The 22,516-nt window shown below is 39.7% G+C and overlaps 1 protein-coding gene across 1 annotated transcript in view; it reads left to right on the top strand.

Annotated features, from left to right (window-relative positions):
* DEPTOR (DEP domain containing MTOR interacting protein) overlaps positions 1 to 22,516 on the top strand; it is a 72,706-nt gene that overhangs the window by 20,945 nt on the left and 29,245 nt on the right. Inside the window, exons 2-4 of the mRNA XM_009568766.2 lie at positions 7,424 to 7,602; positions 9,622 to 9,745; positions 15,635 to 15,813. Coding sequence (XP_009567061.1) covers positions 7,424 to 7,602; positions 9,622 to 9,745; positions 15,635 to 15,813 — 482 coding nt within the window. The remainder of the gene's footprint in view (positions 1 to 7,423; positions 7,603 to 9,621; positions 9,746 to 15,634; positions 15,814 to 22,516) is intronic.

The following is a 22,516-nucleotide window of genomic DNA, read 5'->3' as shown; positions in this document are numbered from 1 at the left end:
CTTGAAAAAGAGAGGTGAGCAAATATTGTTCTGGTTTGGTGATAATGTTAGACTGCCCTCACATGTGGCTATATCACGTTCCTTTCCCTTACAGGGTCAAACTGTAGAAAAATACCAACATAAACATTCCAAAACTTTTATATCAAAGTTATCTAAAGACCCTATTGACATTCACTTTTACCACGTTTATGCTGTCTTGTTTAGATTATTCACCTCTGAGGCTTAAAAATCCAAACTTTGTTTTTTTCAGTTGGTGTCTAGTTTTATGACAGATCTAATTTCCTCTGCAGTGTAGAGCAGTCACAAGGGAGGCTGTGGGTCTGAATTTCTGCCCTTAATTTTTGGGCTGAAAGAATGTCTCCAAGAGACGTCATTTAATCTCATTCTAAAGCCTGAGCCGTGCCTGTGCTGTTCCCCAGAGCTTGCTTTGGCCCTCGCCAGTGTTAGTAACATGTTATGAGTATTGGAGATGTCCCTGTACATGCTCGGTTGCAGGCTCACTGACCTTATTACTTTCTGAATTTATAAAAAAAAGACTTCATAAAAGAGGCATAACCGATGTTTTATTTAAGGCTACGGGGGCAGTGGTGAACTATCACTCCTTTGGAAGCTTCAGGCATCCCTCTGCAGTGACCCAAGAGATGGTTTATTTGAAATCTCTTTATCTGCCTCTGCATTCTGGTATCCCCTCATAGTGGCTACATGACTATGGGCACAAAAGTGGAGATAAACACAGTGATGAAAACTGATATCAGGAGATGCTTTGAAGACACCCTCTCTAACCTTATTTCAGATGGTAGAATTCCTTCTCTGCCACAGCTACCAGCACAGAAATATCTTCATCCTATTTCCAGTATGACTCCAAGTTTTAAAGGGTATTTTAGCTCCTTTGAATATCAAGTAACAGAACTAAGTGATTGCAGAGCTGAGGCATAAATAGAAAAAGGAACAGGCAGCAGCAAACTGCTGACACTTCAAGTGAGACTTGGCAAGCCTGGCTGGAAATGCTTGTTCCAGCAATATACATTGCATTTGCAGAGTACCTTCACGATCGCCTCTGTGTACAAAGTTTGTATCACCAGTGGCCTATTTTAATTTTTTTGCTGATGGTGCAGACGCAAAAGTTTAGTGTAAAGAACATTTTAGGTAGTTCCATATATTTCTAGGTGTGTACATATACACAAATGTCACTGTTTGCTCCCTTATTTTGTAATGAATTGGGTCTGCGGCTGACCTGTGAGTTTTAACTTTGAGTGGGAATCATTATTCTAAGGCACCGAGACAATTTGGAAAATATTGGTTTTATTAAGATGCCTGTCTACTGTGCTGCAGACAGGTATATGCTTATGTTCAGAAAACAACCAAATTTTGTGACCTCTGGGAGGATACAAATTTGTTCTGTTTCCAACAGAAAGGGACAATTCTACCTGGCAGTGGAGCACCTATGATGTCCCTTGAGAAGAGGTGCAGAAAACCCATCCTCTTTAGCCTCCATGAATTGTCCTCCTCTTTGGCAATATTTTTACTGCCTACATATTTTCACCACAAAGGACATCAGGACTTGCTTTGCTTGGAAATAAGTAAATCCCTCTCTTGGCTTAAGTTCCAAATATGTGAAACTTATGAATGAATTTAAAGACAGCAGAAAACACCTGCAGTGCTTTTCCCTTCTGCCTATAATTGTTAATTTTCAAGAGATTTAATATGGGTTTGCTCAGAGTTTACCTTAAGGCGATAAAACACTAGTAGTTTGATGCATGCTGACTGGCAATGCTCAAGCTGGGACAGACACTGAAACCAAGGGTATATGCTAAAGCGAGGTGTAACGCATGAGCATGCTGGAACTCATCAGCGGCAGTTGAGCACTCTGGGACAGGATGTGCTTTGTGCCATGACTAATTATAATATTGTTCAGTAGCTAGTAAATTCTGCTAAGAATCTCCATTTTAAATGGCATTTTTTTCTTCAACTAAAAAAAACCAAACAACTTGTTTTATAATGATTTATTCTGTGATACAGTGATCTATATAATATATACGGTATATAATATATGTCATTATACATGATAGATACAAATGTATCATATCATACAAATATCCATATTCAAATATGGATGCACACATCTCTGTACTTCTGTCTCTATCTATCATCTCTATCCCTATTTATATCTATATCTCTATCTATATATAGCTTGGTTTCACTAAGGGCAGATCTTGCCTGATCAGCCTAGTGGCCTTCTGTAATGGAATGACTACATCAGTGGACAAGGGAAGAGCTATGGGTGTCATCTATCTGGACTTCTGTAAGGCCTTTGACATGATCCCCCACAACATCCCTACCTTTAAATTATAGGAATATGGATTTGATGGATGAACTGTTTGGTGGATGAGGAATTGGTTGGGTGGTCATATCCTGAGGGTAGTGGTCAACATCTCAATGTCCACATGGACATCAGTGACCAGTGCTGCCCCTCAGGGATCTGTATGGGGACCAGTGCTGTTTAAAATCTTTATCAATGATGTCGACAGTGGTGCACCCTCAGTAAGTTTGCAGATGACACCAAGCTGAGTGGTGCGGGTGGCACACCTGAGGAGCTGGACAAGGTTGAGAAGTGGGCCCTGTGAATCTCAAAAAGGCCAAGTGCAAGGTCCTGCACCTGGGCTGGGGCAATCCTCAGTATCAATACAGGCTGGAGTGGTGAAGGGAATGAGCACAGCCCTGCCGAGAAAGCCTTGGGGGTACTGGTGGATGAAAAGCCGGACATGAGCCAGCAATGTGTACTCGCAGCCCAGAAGGCTAATGATATCCTGGGCTGCATCAAAAGAAGTGTGGCCAGCAGGTTGAGGGAGGTGATTCTGCCCCTCCGTGAGATCCTGCCTGGAGTACTACATCCTGCTCTGGAGTCCTCGGCAGAGGAAAGATACAGACCTTTTGGAGTGGGTCTAGAGGAGGGCTACAGAAATGATCAGAGGGATGGAACACCTCTCCTGCAAGGAAAGGCTGAGAGAGTTGGGGTCGTTCAGCTTGGAGAAGACTCCAGGGAGGTCTTATTGCAGATTTTCAGTACTTAAAGGGGCTTGTAAGAAAGATGGGGACAGACTTTTCAGTAGTGCCTTTTGTGATAGGACAAGGGGTAAGGGTTTTAGAGTCAAAGAGGGGAGATTTAGACTAGACATAAGGGAGAAATTTTTGACAATTTAGCTGGTGAAACATTGGAACAGGTTGCCTGGAGAGACAGTAGAAACTCCATTCCTGGAGGTGTTCAAGACTGAGTTGGGTGAAGCTTTGAGCAACCAGATCTAGTTGAAGATATCCCTGCCCATGGCAGGGAGATTGGGCTGAATGACCTTAAAGGGTCCCTTCTAATCCAAACTATTCTATGATATGTATGTGTGTGTGTGTGCGTGTGTTTGTGTGTGTATGATTGCTTCAGGAATGTTAGATGAAGGAGTGGAGCACAGTATGAAAATCTTCATACTATGTTATCTATCAAGTGTTGGGAACAAACGTGTTCCTTGCGCATTTTTACTGAGCCTTGCTAAGATGAACATAGGGACTATGTAAGATGTAATAGGAAATGGTAGATGAATTATTCAGAAAATTACCAAGAAAACATTAGGCTTTTTGTCTTTTCATGCATAGAAATCGGGATTGCATGGTGCTCTGCAAGATCTATATTAGCCAAGCATGAACTACTAGGCTTAATAGAGGGAAATAGCTGGGTGAGATATTTGGACCATGGTTTAGTTAGTGACATCATTACTGTCTTCAGCCAGCAGGGTTTAAAAGGAAAGCTAGACTCGTTTGCAGGCAGTGCCTTTGCAAAATCCTTACCCGCTGTTTCAGAAAAAGATGCAAGAAACTTGAAAATGCATAATTTCCCTGGTGTAAAGCAAAATGCAAATTTCATGTAACTGCAAGAGCAGTTTCTTCCAAAGTTAGAGCCTGGTCTTTCATTTCTAGGCAAAGATTTTGATTTTTCCATTATCACGACTTTTCTGACAATTGGCACAGAAAATGCCTAATGGCTTCCCAACAAATAACATTGCTCCTGATTAGCTCTGAGCATGTTTACTGCAAAGCAGGAGCAGTGTGTTCTGGGTTAGACTGTTCCATGCTACAAAGGAGGAAGGTACTTCTATTTGGAGAAGGAAGGAAGAGCCCAGTACGTGTTAATTAGGAGCAACTCCTGTTTAGACAAGCCCCCACGAAAACTGTTCTGGCATACATGCTCGCAAAGGTAGACTGTCTTTGTTTGTTGTAAGCATGAAAAATAGCCACAGATATCCATTTGTAAATATTCAAGAGCTGCCTATGCCTGTTACAGTTCCCAAGCAATTGCTCAAAGGCTTTAGTTCTCACGTTGTTTTATGCAGGTAGGGGAGATTGTGACACCAATGGCAAAATTTGGCAGGTAATCTTGAATAATATATGGAATTACAGATGATGTACTGGTGTACACAGGATTGTTGTCTGGCATTAGGCTATTAAGTTGTAGAAAGAAGGACAACTTTTCAAAGGCTTGTGGAATTGAGGTGTCCCCCCATCGCTCCTTGTTGTTCACCCTCTCTCTTTTCTCTCATTCTCCCCTCAGACTGGTGAGGGTTTGTCAGTGAACTAATTCTCCTTAGCAGCTCTTGAGAAAAACTTCTTTTAGTGAGAGAAGTGTGACTGGTGTCAAGTTAGGTCGTTTACAGTCATCATGCAGACTAGCTAACAATAAGTGAATAACATTACTTAAGCAGAAAACATCAAGGTCTTTTGTTGAGAGCCTGTTTCTCAGTGCCAAGGGATAAAGAATTTACCACTTCACTTGAACATTGGTTCCAGTGTATAACTTCATTGACTAGTACATTTTTTTTTGCTTTTTATCCTGTTTAATTTGGCTACTGATAAATATTTCTGAACATGGACACAGTTTTATAATTCCTGCCTAAACTTTTGGTTTGCGTACTGCAATATATGCTCAATAACTTTACTTGAGGCTTTTATATTTGTAGTTTATACCTATACCAGGTACAAATTCATTTTATTGAGCTATTTCTCCTCCATATAGTTTGATTTTTAGCAGGATTGTAGAGGTGAGGGAGCCCTGACAGAATGGCATGCACCACCGGGGAGAGAATCTGAATTCCCTTTCTGCTCTTTGTTCCAAGAAAATTAGCCTGGACATAATTCAGTATCCTTACAATTGCTGTAGATTGCAGGAGAAGTTCCCACTCCCATTTGGGAATTGTGGATAATTTTTTTTTTTCAGGTTTCTTGAGGCTTATGTGGTCGTGATATGTTTGACTTAATGTTTTTGTAACCTCTTAGCAAATTTGGATCCACTTTAGCAAGTGGGTGGAAATAATTAAAGTAATGAAATGTCTGTGAGTTGTATGAATATAGGCAAAAAGATATATAGACAAACCCTATAAGTGTTCTGAGTGAGAAAAAAAGGTTGCAGTGAGAACTCAAGTCTTTTGACATAACAGAGAACTTAAAATACTTAAGAGCGCACCAACTGCAGGAAAGCCTTCCGTCAAAATTTAAGACATAAATACTCCTTTCTGGGGCACTTGGCTACTGACTCCTTTGTAGAACACCAGACCAGTTCTGGCACACTACATGATTTTTGGATAAAGAATTTCATAGAAGGGGATTTCCGTCTCATGTGAGATGAAATCCGTCCATTTAGACTTAACACTGATGACTGAAAGGTGGGTCGAGGCGTCTGTGTATGTATTATACACTCCTTCCCTGGTGGTGTTCTTGCTGATTATTGTGCAACATAAGACTGGATGAAAGTTAACAGAATTTTGAATATATTTTAAATGAAAAGCTCCATGAGACATACTGATAACTGCATGTTCTATAATTAAAACTGTGTAGGCTTTTCTTTCTAAGTATGGGAACCGCTGTTGGAGCACACCTGGAAAATATGCTTTAAGCAGAGGTATTGTAGCTCAGAGAATGTCACAGTGCATTACCAGCACTTCTTTCTGGAATAATTCTGGTTTATCAGTATTTTTAATATAAAAGTCATCATTTTTTTATAATGTTTACAAATCTGGGTTAGAATTCATATCAGAGATTGGTCATTCCAGTGCAGTTTAAGGCTAAATGCTGCAAACCAAAAACCTGGCTTTGCTACTATTTTTAGGTAGAAGCCTGTGTAAGTCTTGTCTAATGCCCTAACAATAATTTCCTCACTAATTTCAGACAATAATTTTCCATTACTTGGATTCTATAGAAGAATAAATGCTTCATCTTGGAATCGCAGTGAGAGGAAAACTGTTTGGACTCCTCCTTTGTGTTTCTTGATGTTCATGTGATCACCCATCTGTGCTATCTCCCTTTCTAGAAAACAGAGATAGCTGTACCCCCTACAATTACTATAGCATTATTCAGAACTTCTTTGAAGTCAGTGAGAGTGTTTACCAGGTAGGATCCTGGCCGCTTGGAAATTATCGACGATATTTCTGTTTGTGATAGGAGCCCAAGAGCTGTGATTTCTATGCTTTCTTCAGAACTATTGAATAGGCATGGTACTACAAAAACAGTATTATTAACATTTTTAATTAAAATGAAAACAAGAATGCAGAAAACTTAAACTTAAAAAATCTCTATCCATTAATTTAGTGATGTTACTCATTTTGTGTATTTTTAGAAAAAAGACTAAAAATAAAGATGCAACATGCCAGAACCCTGGCTAATAAGGGAATACCTTAATCAGGATCTTGCATTCTGACCTAAATATCTGAAAACCAGCCAACTAGTTTGCTTTCAAGATGATGGACAAGATTTTGCAGATAGATAGCATTTACCAACAGTTCCCCAAGTGAGAAACCAGTTCTCCTTTATTTGGAGTAGGGGACAACTTTTTCATGCTAGACCACATTGCATTGGAACAGCTTTGCTCCTGAATTTTAAATCATAAGTGCTATTCCTGTTGTACTGCTGGAGGCAAAATGCAGTTACCCAACCAAGGAAGAAAATATAGCTACAAAAATATGAATGAGATTGAAAAAAAAGTCTATGGTAATGATACCATAAAATAAAAAAGTAACATGGAACATATTAGCGGTAATACAGGAAAATTAATTCCAAGTTATTGACAGTTTCATTGACCTAGAAGAAATATTTTAATGGGCTTAGTATGCTGTGCTGTTCTTCATCTTTTAATCTTTTCCACTGGGCAGAAAACCAGTTTTTTTCCAAGTACGAGGTTTAAAGTTAAAATGAATGGTTGCTTTGGGTTGCCCTGGGTTGCCTCATGGTCAGACGCCAGTGTTGGACATGTGACCAAGTCTATTCCTCTTCCATCCAACTTCTGCAAAGCTCATCCTGTACTTGGGTGCATCTGCTCCACGCTTTTCCCAATCTTGCCAGTTACGAAGGCTCTTTATACATGATATTTATGTGGTACTTTGATCCCCAGGCTCCGACTGCATGAAGAAAAGGTCATTAAAGATCGGCGTCACCACCTTAAGACGTACCCTAATTGCTTTGTTGCCAAAGAGCTCATCGACTGGCTTATTGACCATAAAGAGGCCTCAGACCGAGAGACAGCAATTAAACTGGTGCAGAAATTGTTGGATCACAGCATTATCCACCATGGTAAGTACAATATTAGCTGCTAAAAAGTTGTAAGCTAGATTTTATGGGTGGGTGTCAAAAAAAGAAATCCTGCCCCTGCTCTTCAACTGAGTATAGGACAGGTAGGATCCTGCCTGAATGGGAGCATCTCCCTTGAACTGTGCTGCTCCACAAGGTCCCCTGTGTCCTGAGGGACCAAGAGAGGCTGAAGAGGTGTGTAGTGACATTACCCATGTTGGTACAAGGCAGGAGGAAAGTCACTGGATACTGTGCTTTCCTGCCTTCAGAGCAGCCCCAGCTGGATCCTGTCGCCTCTCTCCGCACTGCCTTAGCCTCCCTGCTCCCCGGTGCACAGTCTCCCAGCTGAAAAACCCATCTGAAAAATTAGCCAGCAAAAAAAGACCATTTTTCTCACATGGATTAGTTCTCTGGCCCTGTCCCTCACACCAGCTGCACAAACATTAGTGCTGGTACAGTTGCAAGAAAGTTAGTTGTCCAACTGTGCCTCAATTAATTTTCTCCTAAACTTGTTGTTTATTGGAGATCTGTTCCTTTCAGCTCCTTGAATAACAATTTACTCCGATGAAAAGGAGACTTCTAATTCAGCGGTAGCATTTAGTTGCCTTTTGGTGCACAGAAAGACTAGGAAGTACACAAACAAAGAAGATCCAAGGCCTTGATTTCAAGTGTGTAGTATTACTCCTCTCAAAAAAGGCAAAATGTACCATTTGGGTTTTTTTTTTAAGAGAAAACAGAGCAACTGTGAACAGATGAATGTTGACTTTATGCAGAGGTCACTGTATGTACAGCAATGCTGCTGCTATCTGTAATACATTAACAGCACCTTAATTAAACGAAGAAATGCACATATTGAATGAGAGCCACTTCTACAGCTTCTGCTCAGCTATTAAATTAAAATTCTGGGTTGTTATGGAAACTGTGACTCCTGGTAGATAGTTAAAGAATATAGTAATTATAGGGTATTCAAATCTGACTACTTAATCCTCTGTTGAGAAAATGTCAGTGAAGGGTTGCGTGGAAGCCTGAGTGACTTAATTTAATTGAGCAATAAGTGTTTTATTGTTGAATGTCTGTTTAAAGCTTTAACAGCCTTTAAATTTTTTCTACCTCAGGATCCAATCACACACTGCAACTTCCATGCAGATTTTATCTGTATGTGTGTATATATTAACATAGAGCAGGTATTTCTTGAAAATTTTCATTTGTTGCTTTGAAATATAATAAAATAGTTTGTGAAGTGAGCTAGGGCAAATTCAGAGAGGTTTAGTTAGGTTCTGCAAGATGCTTAGAGCATCCCTTCAACTCCTGTCTAAGTGAAAAGGGTACCAGTTCCTTCCTCTGGCGTGGAAGGTGAGCGCATCTATGTGGCTGACAATTCTGCTAGGAGCTGCTTAGTTGGGATGTCTTTCCCATTAATTTATGCCCTTGATGGAGTTCTGTTCCGCATTTACAAGAGTCCACTGTCAGCTGCTCTCTTAAAAATCTGTATTTAGCCTTTCTCAGTATGCTCCTATTGTCACTACCATTGGCTAGCTGGCATGGCAGAGCAATCGAGACAATTTTAAGAGGGGAGAAGGCTTTGATTTTAGCTGTTTCTACAGTCTGTCTCAGTTTTCCTACAGCATTGCTCAACGGATACAAGTAACTTTAAGAAGTTTACCAATCCTTAAATTATTAGGTCTTCTACATTGGTGGCCTTTTAAACGCACAAGCTAACAGACTGTTTTGATCAAAAGGTTTTCTGGGTACACAGTATGCTTTTTTGCTCTGTATGTTTGTAGTAATGCTCACAAAACTGATGAACATTTATCCCCCTCCCCTAGAAATCTGGCTACCTATCTGAAAGTCTTCTATAGCCTTTCATCAGTTATTAGAATGCAATAAAGCTGTATGCTTAAAAATACAGGGGTTTAGGCTCCATACATGCTTGATTTGGAGTTCAGCAGCAATAGCTGGTAAATGGATCCTCAAGTCCTTGATGTCTATATGAAGATTTTTTTAACTTATTTTACATTTCAGTCTGTGATGAGCATAAGGAATTCAAGGATGTCAAACTGTTCTACCGCTTCAGAAAAGATGATGGGACGTTTCCACTGGACAATGAGGTGAAGGTGTTCATGAGAGGACAAAGACTATATGAAAAGTATGTTGCATTCAGTATCCCTAATGTGTTGATAACAGTACCACAGGAGGGAAATGATACTTGTTAATCTATTTTTGAATAGTGAGAGGGTTTAAAATCATGTAGTAAAGGTTCTGGGTAATCCCATGACTTTATTTCATAACCCTGCTCTCTCTCTCTTTTGCTTTCCTGTCATGTTCGCTTGTAGCAGTTTGTTTAAAATGAAATTGCATTTTCTTCTGTTCTGGGTTGTGAATGCATACTTTATAAGAACTTTATAAGAAAATTTAAGCCCTTGAACTGTATTCTGTAAAAATAATCAGTAATGGATGATTTGTCATGTAAAATTGTTATCACAATACCTAAAATTTTAGTACATCAACATGTCCTGAACAAGTGGCTATATATCTTTTAAGACTTTTATCTTCACCGAGAGGAGTGATTTTAAATAATAGGTGAAATTTATCTTCAGTGTTCCAGTCTGCGAAGCTAAGCTTCTACATCAGAAAGTTATATTAAATGCAGTTTCAAAAAAGTCCCAACTAAGAGTATTTAATTAAGATTTGAAACAGATGATTATGCTGAGATACTGCATATCCCTCTGGATTGCTTCCGTCAAATAACTAGGCAGCTTAACCATACTTTCCAATCTATAATTAATGACATTTTTATTCAGGATGTAGAGATCATGACATGGTACTTTCAAGCAGAGTGAATAAAATGCATGTTGGCATATACTACAAACTAATACAAAAGTTGTGATATGTTATTTAACAAAAAGATTGAAGCATTGCTCCAGACTGAATCCCACCCACTCTTCTGTTTGGTTACAGCAGAAACATGCAGCAACCAGGAGATGCTGTGTCTTCTGGCTGGAGTAATTTTTTTTCCATCTTAGAAAAAAGCACTCAGAAAAATCCCAAGTTTAAAAGCTGATGATAAATATTGTTTTCAAAGTCAGAAGGATCTGAAGGTCAGTTTGGTGAAGGAGCAATTAAACTGAAAAATTAACCAGTAATTGTAAATGCCACTTGCTTTGTTGCACCCATAGTATAAAATTAACTGAGACTCAGTGACTTTGACTATTTAAAGTAAAGTAAAATACTTCATAAGACGTAAGAAAATACACCACTGGAAAAGAATCTTCCATTGGATCTGCTGGAGTAGATGAATTGAATTACCCATCTCCAAAATCTCCTGTGCTTTCCTAAGCATGGCTGTTGCTCCTTTAGACTCTGTAACACACAGGGCCTGCAGGCTTGGCCAATACTATGAAAAACCAATCAGCGTGTCTACAGTTGCAAACCTTTTTTCTATTTGTTTTCTATATTTATATTTTGATTCTTCTGTGAGAAAAATAATTTTTTGTTGGTGAAGCTGATGACAGTCCTCTGCGTGAAAAGAGCCACGGTGGGAAAAACTCTCTTCTACCACTGTCTGCTTCCATATCCATTTCTCTGCCTTTAGAACTATCCCCAGACCAATGTCTAGTGTCCAGTTTGTCCAATGCTGTACAAGCAGAAAAATGTTCATAACAGTATGCATTGTTCCCACCTTGGAAAAGGAGTTAATGCCAAAAGTAGCACCTATATCTAAATATAACTGCATTCTCATGAGAGGGTGGCTCCTAGGCAACATATCTAAAGGGTTCAGAAACTTTTAAAACCAGCCCTGAGTGCTAAATATAGTATAGATTAAAAATGCACAGCATTTCAAAACCAGTGTGATAGTCAGAGTTAGTAAAAATTCTCCATGGATCATTGGAAATATTTTATATTCATGGAAGGTCAGAATGCATACCTAGGCTATCTGGGCATCACCTGGTTTGTTGTAGCAAATCGAACTTGTGGTGCACCTGGATTTCCTTAAGTTCCTTGTCCATGCGGTTATTAGCAATACCTTGACAGTTTCATTGGATGCATTTTGAACTCTTAATACTGAAAGTCAGACTACTACAGAAGGAGTTCTACAATGAAATGTGTAGGCATAATAGACCTGTTGAATTGCTTTGCTGATAGTGTTGAGAAAGAAAATACTAATTCTGTGCAATTAAACTAGTTATTAAATGGCAACACCTGGAGAAAAGTATTCATGCACAGACATGAAGTGACTTGCCAGTATATTCAAATTGTTTATCAAAATGCCTGTAGGCCTAATTTCAAAAGATATGTAGCTAAGCCAAAGGAAATCAGTTTGAATCCGACAATATTTTAAAATCTGTTTAATTTTGTAGATGTTGCTGATTTTGTAGGTTTTGCTGCTTTAACATAGACTTATAATATTATTTCCTGCTCTTCTCCGCCCACTGCATTAGAGCTGGAGTACTGTTACATTCAGAAGCCAGCATAGTTTGTGCTTGCCAAGATTGTGGAAGTGTTATCCAACATCAGTCTGTGCAAATTTGTATCCTCAATGGGTAAGATGAGCAGAATGCGTCAGTAAAGCCAGCAGATTGTTGCAGAGGCAGAGGAATGGATGTGTTACGCAGGTTCCCTACATTCAGACAACTGTTTTGGGTAAATGCCCTGTGATCTCCCCTGGGACATGGGAACATTAGGACTGTCCCTTTGCTGAGAAGTTCCCTTTCCCTATCTCCCTTCTGTGTGACCACAAAGCTCCTTGTAGCCTGAATCCTCTCCTCTCCTCTCCTCTCCTCTCCTCTCCTCTCCTCTCCTCTCCTCTCCTCTCCTCTCCTCTCCTCTCCTCTCCTCTCCTCTCCTCTCCTCTCCTCTCCTCTCCTCTCCTCTCCTCTCCTCTCCTCTCCTCTCCTCTCCTCTCCTCTCCTCTCCTCTCCTCTCCTCTCCTCTCCTCTCCTCTCCTCTCCTCTCCTCTCCTCTCCTCTCCTCTCCTCTCCTCTCCTCTCCTCTCCTCTCCTCTCCTCTCCTCTCCTCTCCTCTCCTCTCCTCTCCTCTCCTCTCCTCTCCTCTCCTCTCCTCTCCTCTCCTCTCCTCTTTCACCTACCGTAGACATCTTCAGTGGCCATACCTGTGAAATTAGATTTAGAATCAGTCTCTGGTTGTATTCTCCCTTCATTTTCCCTGAATATCATAAATCCATTCAGATTCCCTGCACATCATTGCAAACTTTGGTAATCCTTTCTGTGAACATACTTTGAACTTCAAGTTCTAAATGTGAAGCCTACTAGATTTTGTATAGTCTTGTCTGAAAATTGTTGAATGGTTTGTTAAGTCCAAGCACAGTGTTAATTTTCGTGCTCTGCAGGACTGACCAGATAGATTGAATGAGATAAGCATGTTTCCTGTTCAACAAAACCCTCCCTGCAAATCTTAAGTAAATCCATCACAGACCTCTCATAGCTTTTTTAAAAAAAATCTACTTGCTCAGACATCGTATTTTTATGATATTCGCAATTCTCAGTAAGCTTTGTTCAGGCACACGGGATTGTTGTTTCTGCTGCAGTCAGGTTTAAGAGTTACAAGTCATCTCAAGATCTTGACTCCAACTGAGGTTTTTCAACCAGATTGCACAGTGAAAGAAGAGCAGATTTATGGTTTTAATTTCAGGAAATCATTCAGATAATTCTGAGACTGCATTCTTTGAATCACTTTCATTTTAACTCATCAGTGGTTAAGTCAAATATATCCTCTGGTGTGGTTATTTAGATAAAACAAGGTTAAATTTTTCTTTGAAAAGGGTTTGAATTTCACTTTTAGGCTAAATACATTCCCTTAATGCAGGACAACACCAGTTTTAGCAAATAATATGTTTTGACATGAGTAGTCTCATATTTTTTTCAAACAAAGAGAAAATGTAAGAGGTAGAGGCACTATCCAGTTCTGGCTAATGAAAAGCCAGGATTTTGGCTGGTGTAAATTGACACAGCTTTGTTGACAGCCGTGGAGTTACAGTGATTTACTTCACTTAGCAGTGTAAGCCTATGGATTGCTGCTTCTGGGTTTGTTAAACTGTCAGTTTGTCGTGTCTGTTTGTTCACAAGTCCAAATCCTTTGCAGTGCTATTCTGGGCACATGCAGAAGGGTGTGAAATGTCAAGCTGAGTGTTTTTCCACTTGATATTTTTCCAGATTTCTTTTGTGTCTCTTTAAAAATCTAACAATTAGCATCTCTTTTTCAAGGACCTTTCTATCTGCAACTTCAATGAGCTGGTCAAGTAATTATAGACTCATCAAAGAACAACTAGTACAATCCCGATGTTTTTTTATTTAGTGCCTGTAGAGCCTGGGTAATGAGTTCTGGGTAACCATGAAGCAGATGGTATGAAAAGACACAAGCTTTGGGTTTGCATTTTTTTCTGATGGGAAAAAAGCCTGCTGAATGAGACACATTTAAAGATAGTCCCTTGGTTGTAGATGTGGTTAGCGTGGGACAAAATGTTTCCCTGCATGCAGATGCTTTTAAATCAAAATATGAAAAAGAATGAAGTCTTTGCAATCTGGAGTCAATACCTTGTCCCCTGTGGCACATACTCTTGCTTTTGGCCTCATCGCTGGCTTCAGCTAATTTTGACTTTCTTAGTTCTTACTCAGCTCATAGGTGCTGGCAAGGATACACCAACATTGAAACTAGCAATTTGTTATATCTGCCGATGACATACAGCTGTGGCTGAGCAGCTTTTGCCTGGTTTGATGATCTGCTGCCTGGTGGTCAGATCCAGTCAGTTAAGGCTTCTGGTTAGCTCTCATTAAAGTCAAGAGAATAAATCTTTCAGGTGAAACCACAAGGGCTGGGTCCTGTCAAACCTCCTCATTTTAATTCCAAATGCAGCTTTTCTCTGTGTTCCTATGGCACAGAATTTTGTGAAGCCTCCAAAGGAGGTGACATTATATTCCATGAATTCTGGACTTGCCCATGAGATGGCCCATGTATGGATTCAAATTCGAACCCAAATTTTTGATGAGTAGAGCGAACTTTTCAGAATTTTTCTGCTGTAGTTCAGTTGTGCCCTTAATTTCAAAATAATGGTGAGAACTTGGTCTTATATGGGAAAAAAAACAACTCATGTCATTCTTGAGCTGCTGTTCTGAAAGTTTTATCACTTGTCCTATTATTAAACTATAATAAATAATTATGAAGAAAAATGAAGTTAGGAAATAAGGAGGCTGTGGTGCTCAGTCTCAAAAAAAGTCTCAAAACAAAAAATATCAGGCTTCTGTATTGAAGTGAGCAATCTTCATTTCTTCTTTCAAATTGTCTCCTCTCTCAAACTGTCAGCCTTACCTTTGCATTAACTAAATACTGAGGCTTTTTTTTTAATAGTATGCCATTTGTGTAGGTTACTTGAACAGCGAAGAATTTTATTAGTTTATTTAGCTAGGTGCGTACTGTTTGCTAGGAGGTTCGGTGACACCTCTGAACTCTGGTGTTACGTGGAGCCAACAGAGACGCAGAGACTATGAGACCCAGATGCGTTCAGGTCTGTAACTTCACTGATTGCAGCTGCATCACTGGGTGTTGTACGCTAAATACTTACCAACCATCAAAGCCACAGAACTACGTTTTTTTCTTCCTCTTGCATTTTTCTGCATCTGTTTCAAAGATTATGCAGACAATTTTCAAAATCATCTACATGACTTTGGGACATAGTCCTGCGAACTGTAAAAATTAATTAGACTAATTTTGTTTCAAAGTCATTATACATTAACTTTTAGAGAAGTGAAAGAACTGAACAGGAGAAATGTGAAACTGAAAAATCTTGTTTTCATTTAGGGATAAAACAAGAAATCATTGACTTCACACAGAGATATAAAACATAATATTTTTTGACTGAGCATTTGTAATTCACATCCTAAATTTAGATTGATAGCTTGAGGAAAGATTTAGTGAAAGGTTCACATCTGTTTGCTTAATATCAGTGAGATTTGCCGCAATAAATCTGGAGTTGCTTATTTGAAGAATCATTTTCCCTGTGAATTTTTTCTCCCCATACCAGGCTGATGAGTTCTGAAAACACTCTTCTGCAAGCCAGGGAAGAGGAAGGCGTCAAGTATGAACGGACCTTCGTGGCATCGGAGTTCATTGACTGGCTGATCCAAGAAGGAGAGGCCACGACACGGACCGAAGCAGAGCAGCTTGGCCGCAGACTTTTGGAGCATGGGATTATACAGCATGGTGAGAAATTTACTGCCAGGTAGCAAAAGCTACACTTCTTGTAGTACTCTCTTCAGGTCAAATCATGTGGAAGGGCTGTTGTCTTCTTGGTTGTAATATGTCCAAGTTCTAAATACTTGAAATGAAAATTGATGCTTTACACTTGTGATAATTAACTTATAGAATTTATTATCAGTGATACATGTAACTGAGGTAAATACCTTTGTAAGGATTGAGTAGGGATTAGAGCCACAAATAAGCTGAATTTTGTGTGTAGAGTAAGAATGACAGGTTCTATATATATTCCTGCTTGAGAACAGAAACAGAGCACAATCTGATGCCAGAAAAGCAGCTTTCCCTCTTGGTTGCAGAATTTTTCTAGTATGTTTGGACAAGAAAGAAGGTACAGCTTTCAGCTGAAGTGTTACAGCTGTCCTGGTGGTGTAACTTCTTTGACACAAGAACCAAATATTTCTTCATGGTCCAGCACAATGTGTCTGGCAGATGCACCTTCACTAAGGAGCTACCTCTGTTAAGGGTGGAGGAGACAGAGTTTTCTCTCCATCCTGCCCTGAGGGTGAAGAAACAAACGTCCCTGGCTCTAAAACCGATTTTGCATGTTGTCAGCATCTTCTGTCAGTGCAAGTTTCGCTTCTTTTGACTAAGCATTTTCTACCTCAGACATTTCACGGTGCCTCTAGGATTGACGAAGGGGTGCCAGGAGATGACAGAACAGACTGGCAGTAGCTGTTAGTGCACAGCAGATCTTGGTGATTCAAATGTTGTCAAATCAACCCTAATTCTGTCAGAGAACGAACAATTCACCAGATCATCAGATTGTTATTATACAAGATGCTAGATGGACTGGGTTGCTTGGTGCTTTGTAAGAAAACCTAGTTTTAAGGAATAGACAGAAAATGGGGCATAAGTGACCTGCACAGTTCCCTCGTGGTTGTAATCATGTTCACATTATCTTTAGCTTCCAATTACTAGGAGCTACTTCTGAATGTTTACAGTAATCAGCTTCCAGTTCTATAATTACTTCTGTGCTTCCTCTGATTTATAGGGTGCCAACTGCTTGGAGCTTGACGGATAGGGAAGGTGTGCTACCCCTCCTCTTTATAACTGATTATTTCATTCCTATTTTTACCCAAGTGTTTTCTTTGTATTATATGTGAGGTAAACTTTACTTAAATAACATGGAAAAAATAAAGGGCAAAAATGAAATTTAAACTCCTGTTTATGTTATTGCAGAAGAAATAGTCAGGACTTGATACTTGTGCAAAGCTGGATTTACTTTGCAGAGCTCAGAAAGTCAGGATGTGGCTTTTATTCCAAATCAACTATTGTTTAGTTAATGAAGGCTAATGATCAGCAGTGCACATTGGCAGGGAAATGATTTTGCATCTGTCAAGTTGGGTTTCTGGAGTATTCCTGAGTGGTCCTGCTCACCTTGGTGGATTGTGCTGGCCAGTGTTGCGGATTTATCCCCTGCCCATCCTCTTCTAGTATTCAAAAGAGCACACAAAGTGCTCTTGTAGAAGGTGATTTGAAACTTGGGAAGAGGCACAAACAGGGTGCTGGGAATTAGTTGATTGCTGAGGAAGTGGCCTTTTCACTTCAAGATACCATCATCTTCCTCACTCAACTGTCACTGGGGGAAAGGTAACTCAGGATTTCACACTGGCTTGATGGGGAAGCTGGAGGCAAAATAAAACTGTGTCATCCTTGAGATTTATCTTTAGCAGTGGACATGTTTTGTGCACACTCCTAAGCAGATTTCATTCTCTGGATTTCACTGACACAATTTGTCTAGATAGTGTTAGGTACCAGCAGTACTAACACGCAGCTGGGTTGGGCTTCACCTTAGCAGATGGGTATGATCTGTGCATTTTAAGTTTATGTTATGCCGTTTTTTTCTGAGAAGGGAACTTGAAATGAGAACTCCCAGTACGGAACTGGAATATAAACTGTAAAACAGCAGGAATGGTATTTTTTCCCTCCTTGTCTCACTGAATTCTAGGTCCAATTGTGAAGGAAAAAAAAAAAAAGAGTTTTTTTTTCTATCTCTTAGTACAGTAAATTCATTTCACCATACTATGCTCCCTTTGTTTTGTATCTCATCAGTAGTATCAAAATATTACTTGACACTAATTGGCATCCTTGTTGGGCAGAACCAGCAGAAAGACTCTTGACTGTGCAGGAGTGAAGAATATAACATTTTCCTGCCCTAAAGGCAATCTTTTGCTAGTGGTATTGTTTGAGACCCACAATATGGAATAAAATAGAGCTTGCTCTACTCTTCTTATGAAGTATTTATTACCTTACTTAATGCAATAAAAAGTAATAGAAATAGTTGCATTGGGTTGCCAGTCTGGGTAGTAATTTTCCAGCCGCAACTGAATTGTGCAATTTATTTTTAATGGTATTGACTTTCATTTCGGTTACTTGGGGAAGCTTTAATTTGCAGCTGAGGTACTGTATTCAAAACAGCTTCCTGTCACATTTATCTTCACTTTAATTGGTCAGACACAAACCAGGTTTCACACAGGAAATGAACACTGATGATAATTCTAAAAAGGAGAACAGTGGTTTAAGAGGAATTGTATAAGTGCTGTAAAAACATCAAATGTTTCAGTTTAAAAATAATTTTCCTGATCTCTTTGGGCATATATAACTATACATATTTCCCCTGCCATACATGAAAATGATGAAACGTGCTTAAGTGCTGAATTGTTTCCTTCCAAAGTCCCACTGGAACTTGCAAATCATAACCTACTAACCACCATTTTCACAAATAGGAGCCAGATGTTCTTCCCTATAGACTGGTACCCCCAGGTATTGTGGAATAAAAATAAAATTAGGTAGCAGGGTATTATGCACTGTACATTTCTTGAAGACTTGTGTTGGCAATGTAATTGCCAGTAATTCTGAATTTGTGGACATCATTGATGGTATTTGCCAGAATATAGGAATGAAGATTGTGTGAAGAGTTAGAAACACAGTGATGCACATTCAATAAGGGCAGGGACAAAAGGTGCACAGAATACATTCCTCAGCTGTAGAAAAGCCCATTTCTAGTATGGTGAAATACACAGAGCTTTGTAGTATTAACAGATAAGGCTTTCCTCTAGGAGACTGGATCTTCCATGGCTCTTCCTATGGAAATGGTGAGACAGGTTAGCTGCTGTGGTTAAAATTCGCATGCAGTAAAAGAAGGAAATTCTCCGCTAGCTCCAGGGTAGATCAGACCAAAGTAAGGATGAGCTAAGGGCAGACGGAGGAGAGTGTGAATGTCCACACATAGTCACAGCCCTTGGTCAGTCTGGAAAACAGAGATACTGAGATGTCCAAGAAGGAAAAGGGCAACCACAGAGCTCTTTCTGGCATGACTTTTTGGTTCATTATTGCTCATGGCGCTTTCTGCAGCACTTACCCTCTACACCTTTGGCCTCAGCAGCAGAGAACCACTAAAGTGACCCACTAAGCGTTCCTGTCTTCTTCTGAGGACTTGCTGGGTATGAAAGCTGCGGGAGAGGGAATGCACGAAGAAACAGCTGCTCACCTTGCAGAAATGTTTAAGATCTGAAATCTCATGTGATAATTACTTGCCACTTTAGAATTGGGTCAGTACTGCTAAGAGTAACCTATGCAGTTTTATTGAGTCATTTGCACCTGTTCAGACCAAATGCATTCCCAGGAGGCACATGTTCTGCTGGCTTAACACAGAGTCAGGTGCTTATCCACCACTCAAGAGTTAATTTTGTATCAGCAAAATTCCCCTGCGCAAATTACTTTCAGAGATGAAAACAAACATTTTGTAGTGACTTAGTGAGAACAGTAAATATTGACATATGCTATCTCCCTGTCATTGCAGAAAAGTCTTAAAATGTGAATTTAATTTTTTCTTTGCAAGGACTTTGTGCCTTTTATACAGCGGAATTTCCGTTAGCAAGATGATTGGTGCATTTACTTTTAAGCATCAAGATGCATGATACAGTTGAAAGTTTGTTATAATTGTGGAAGTAGATTAAATATTTAACAGAGTATGACTTCTTTTGCTTTTGTTGACAAATTTCCCCTCTCTCATGGTGAGTGCTGTTATATTTACTTCAGCTATCCAGTTGCTTATGGTTAGCTGACTTACTTTGTATGATTAGCTCTTACTTTGTATGTGAAAACTTGCTATATATATGTAATATATACTTTTTCCTTAAATCTAGATTTCTCTTTAGAAGCCCTTTTCTTGGAAGTATCAACTGCAGATAGCAATTTATAAGTGCCATTGAACTATTTCATAAATCTTTAACTTAGAAGGTCATAGGTATTCTCCTTCTAAATTAACATATAGGGGTTTTTTGGTATCATTTTTCTAGTGGATCTAATACCTGGATCACATCAGCTGTTGGGTGTATCCAAGCATTCACTCTGTATACTCCATGCTAAAAATTATAAACAATCACATTTTTACAGAGAGTGCCTTGATTTATCTCAGTAAAACACAAACCTTTGGCTAGTCTTTGAAGTGCTGCAACACTACTTTGTTTTCAATATAAGCCCAGTTTCCCCTGTGACAATGCCATGCAGAGGGGCTCAATTGTTCGTCGTGTGACAGTCCTTCCCTAGCATTTCCCATACATAGGGACAGTAACTTCACCCCCGGTAATTCAGCTGCATATGCTAAATATAAAGACCACTCTGCCTATTTTTCAATATTTTGCCCTGGTAGGAAAGGTGGAGAATAAGAACTTAATATGCAATTTTATAATCTTCCAGATTCCATTGTGTTCTTGTTGTGCTTTTCTTGCAGTTGTATTTATCTAATGCAGGAATGGGTTTGGTTTTTGAAAGAGCCACACGCTCTGTGCATTATATAAATAACATATGAAGATTCCTTTTCATATTAACTACCAAATTCTGTTTTTCTGACAGAGAATAGGTTTCAGTTTTTAACAGCTGCAACAGAAAAAAGATACCCAGATGGGCCTTTTCATCTTCTGCTTCCCTTGCGACAGTCTGTACTTTCCATACTTTATTTGGAAGCAAAGAAAAGCAGTTGGCTATGTTCTGTAAACTTGTTAAATTAAAGACGATAAATCCTCATATATAAACTGAAAAGACTGCTGAAATACATGTGATTCAACACTGGCTTTTCATGCTAGAGTAAGTCGCGTGTATTTGAAAATAGGCTGCAAATAGATGGCAAACCTACTGGAAAGACAAAATGTACACAGAAACACTTATCTGCATATCTATTTTAAGGCAGCTGAAAAAAAAAGAAATGTTAATGCACTGAGCAGAACATACCACTTCAATAGGAGCAAGATACTCTGTATTTCAGTTCCCAAGTAACTTTTGACAAATGTCTGTTGCAATCCTGATGCTTCAAAGGCAGTATAAAAGTAGTCTACACTTTTTTTGCACTATGTGCAAAATACACCACGTTTCAGTAAAACAGCCTAGGAGACATGATTCTGTTAATTATAACACAGCTTTTTTTCCTGTATCTGCTTACAGGTTCAGGACCTACCAACTTTTGGACACGCTTACTAGCTTTACACTTAGGTAGGATGAGCTGGAACAGGTCTCTGAATTTTGTATTTCAGGGCCAGGATCTGCCTTGCAGTTTTATACAAGACAGAAGGAGTTCAAGCTTAAGTTCATGGTCGTTCAAAGTGAATGTCTTGTAATCGAAATGAGAAAAAAGTACTGTTTACCACGGTTGCACTGTGAAGAGTTTAACATGCTGGTTGAGAACCTTCACAGGTAGGCTTATCTACAGTCTGCGGAGCATAGGTACATTCATAAAAGATGGAGATGCAGGTATCGTGTTTATAAGGTGCAGAGAATCCAGGCCTCAAGGCCCCATGTTCGCTGAACACGTGTAGTCTCTCTTCCTTGACTTGAGGGAGCTCCAAGCAGGTGGAATTCATCAGTGTGTAAAAGGAAACTAATCTGAATAGGTGCCATTATGAAAATGCATTTGCAGATGCCAGATTAGCTTTAGAAAAACAGGAAAGGTTTCAGAGGAGTGGGAAAAGCATTGTCCAATGCAGAACAAAGTGTTGGTTATTCTCCTCCAGCTGCACATGTGTTGGTGCAAGGCAGGAGTGGAAGAGGGGTGGGGCAGGAGTGGCAGGGTTGCACGGCAGAGGTGGGTGGCATGGAGCTGGGACAAGGAACAGCCGAATACCCAAGAGCCATGCTGCGTGGGTCTCAGCAGCTGGTTGGTGCTTTCCAAGCTTGTGGGCTCTTCCTCACTCAGTGAACGCCAAAGTAGATGCGTACTTTCACTGAAATTCTGGCCAGGGACCGAAACAGAGCTGGCAGAAGGCCTGAGGTGCAGAGGAGACGGGCTCAGCAAGCTGTGTGCCGTGCACAGAGAGAGGCTTTTTTTTAAGGAACTGTTATTTTACAGCACTGATTTGTTTCTTTCCCTTCTAAACACCAGTCTGCATAGGAGAGGGTTAGTGTTGGGAAGCAAAAGGACATGAGACCGGAGCCAGACCCTTCCCCAGGCATGCTTTGGAAGCTAGTGGGTGCAGCTCAGGCCGTGCCCTCCTTCAGATAAACCAGTAGCCCCTCCACCTTCTGTGCAGCCTGTCAGCTTATGTGTCATCCTGCATTTGATCTCAATATGACTTCAACTCTTTTGGGGCAATGCTGCCACATCAGAGGTCAAAACTGGTATGGTCATCTATGACTTGTTATATGAAGCCTCAGA

Source organism: Cuculus canorus, chromosome 2 (genome assembly GCF_017976375.1).
Source record: "Cuculus canorus isolate bCucCan1 chromosome 2, bCucCan1.pri, whole genome shotgun sequence".
In the NCBI taxonomy this organism is placed as follows: Eukaryota; Metazoa; Chordata; class Aves; order Cuculiformes; family Cuculidae; genus Cuculus; species Cuculus canorus.
Note: the sequence above shows the minus strand (reverse complement) of the source record. Positions and strands in the feature narration are given on the sequence as shown.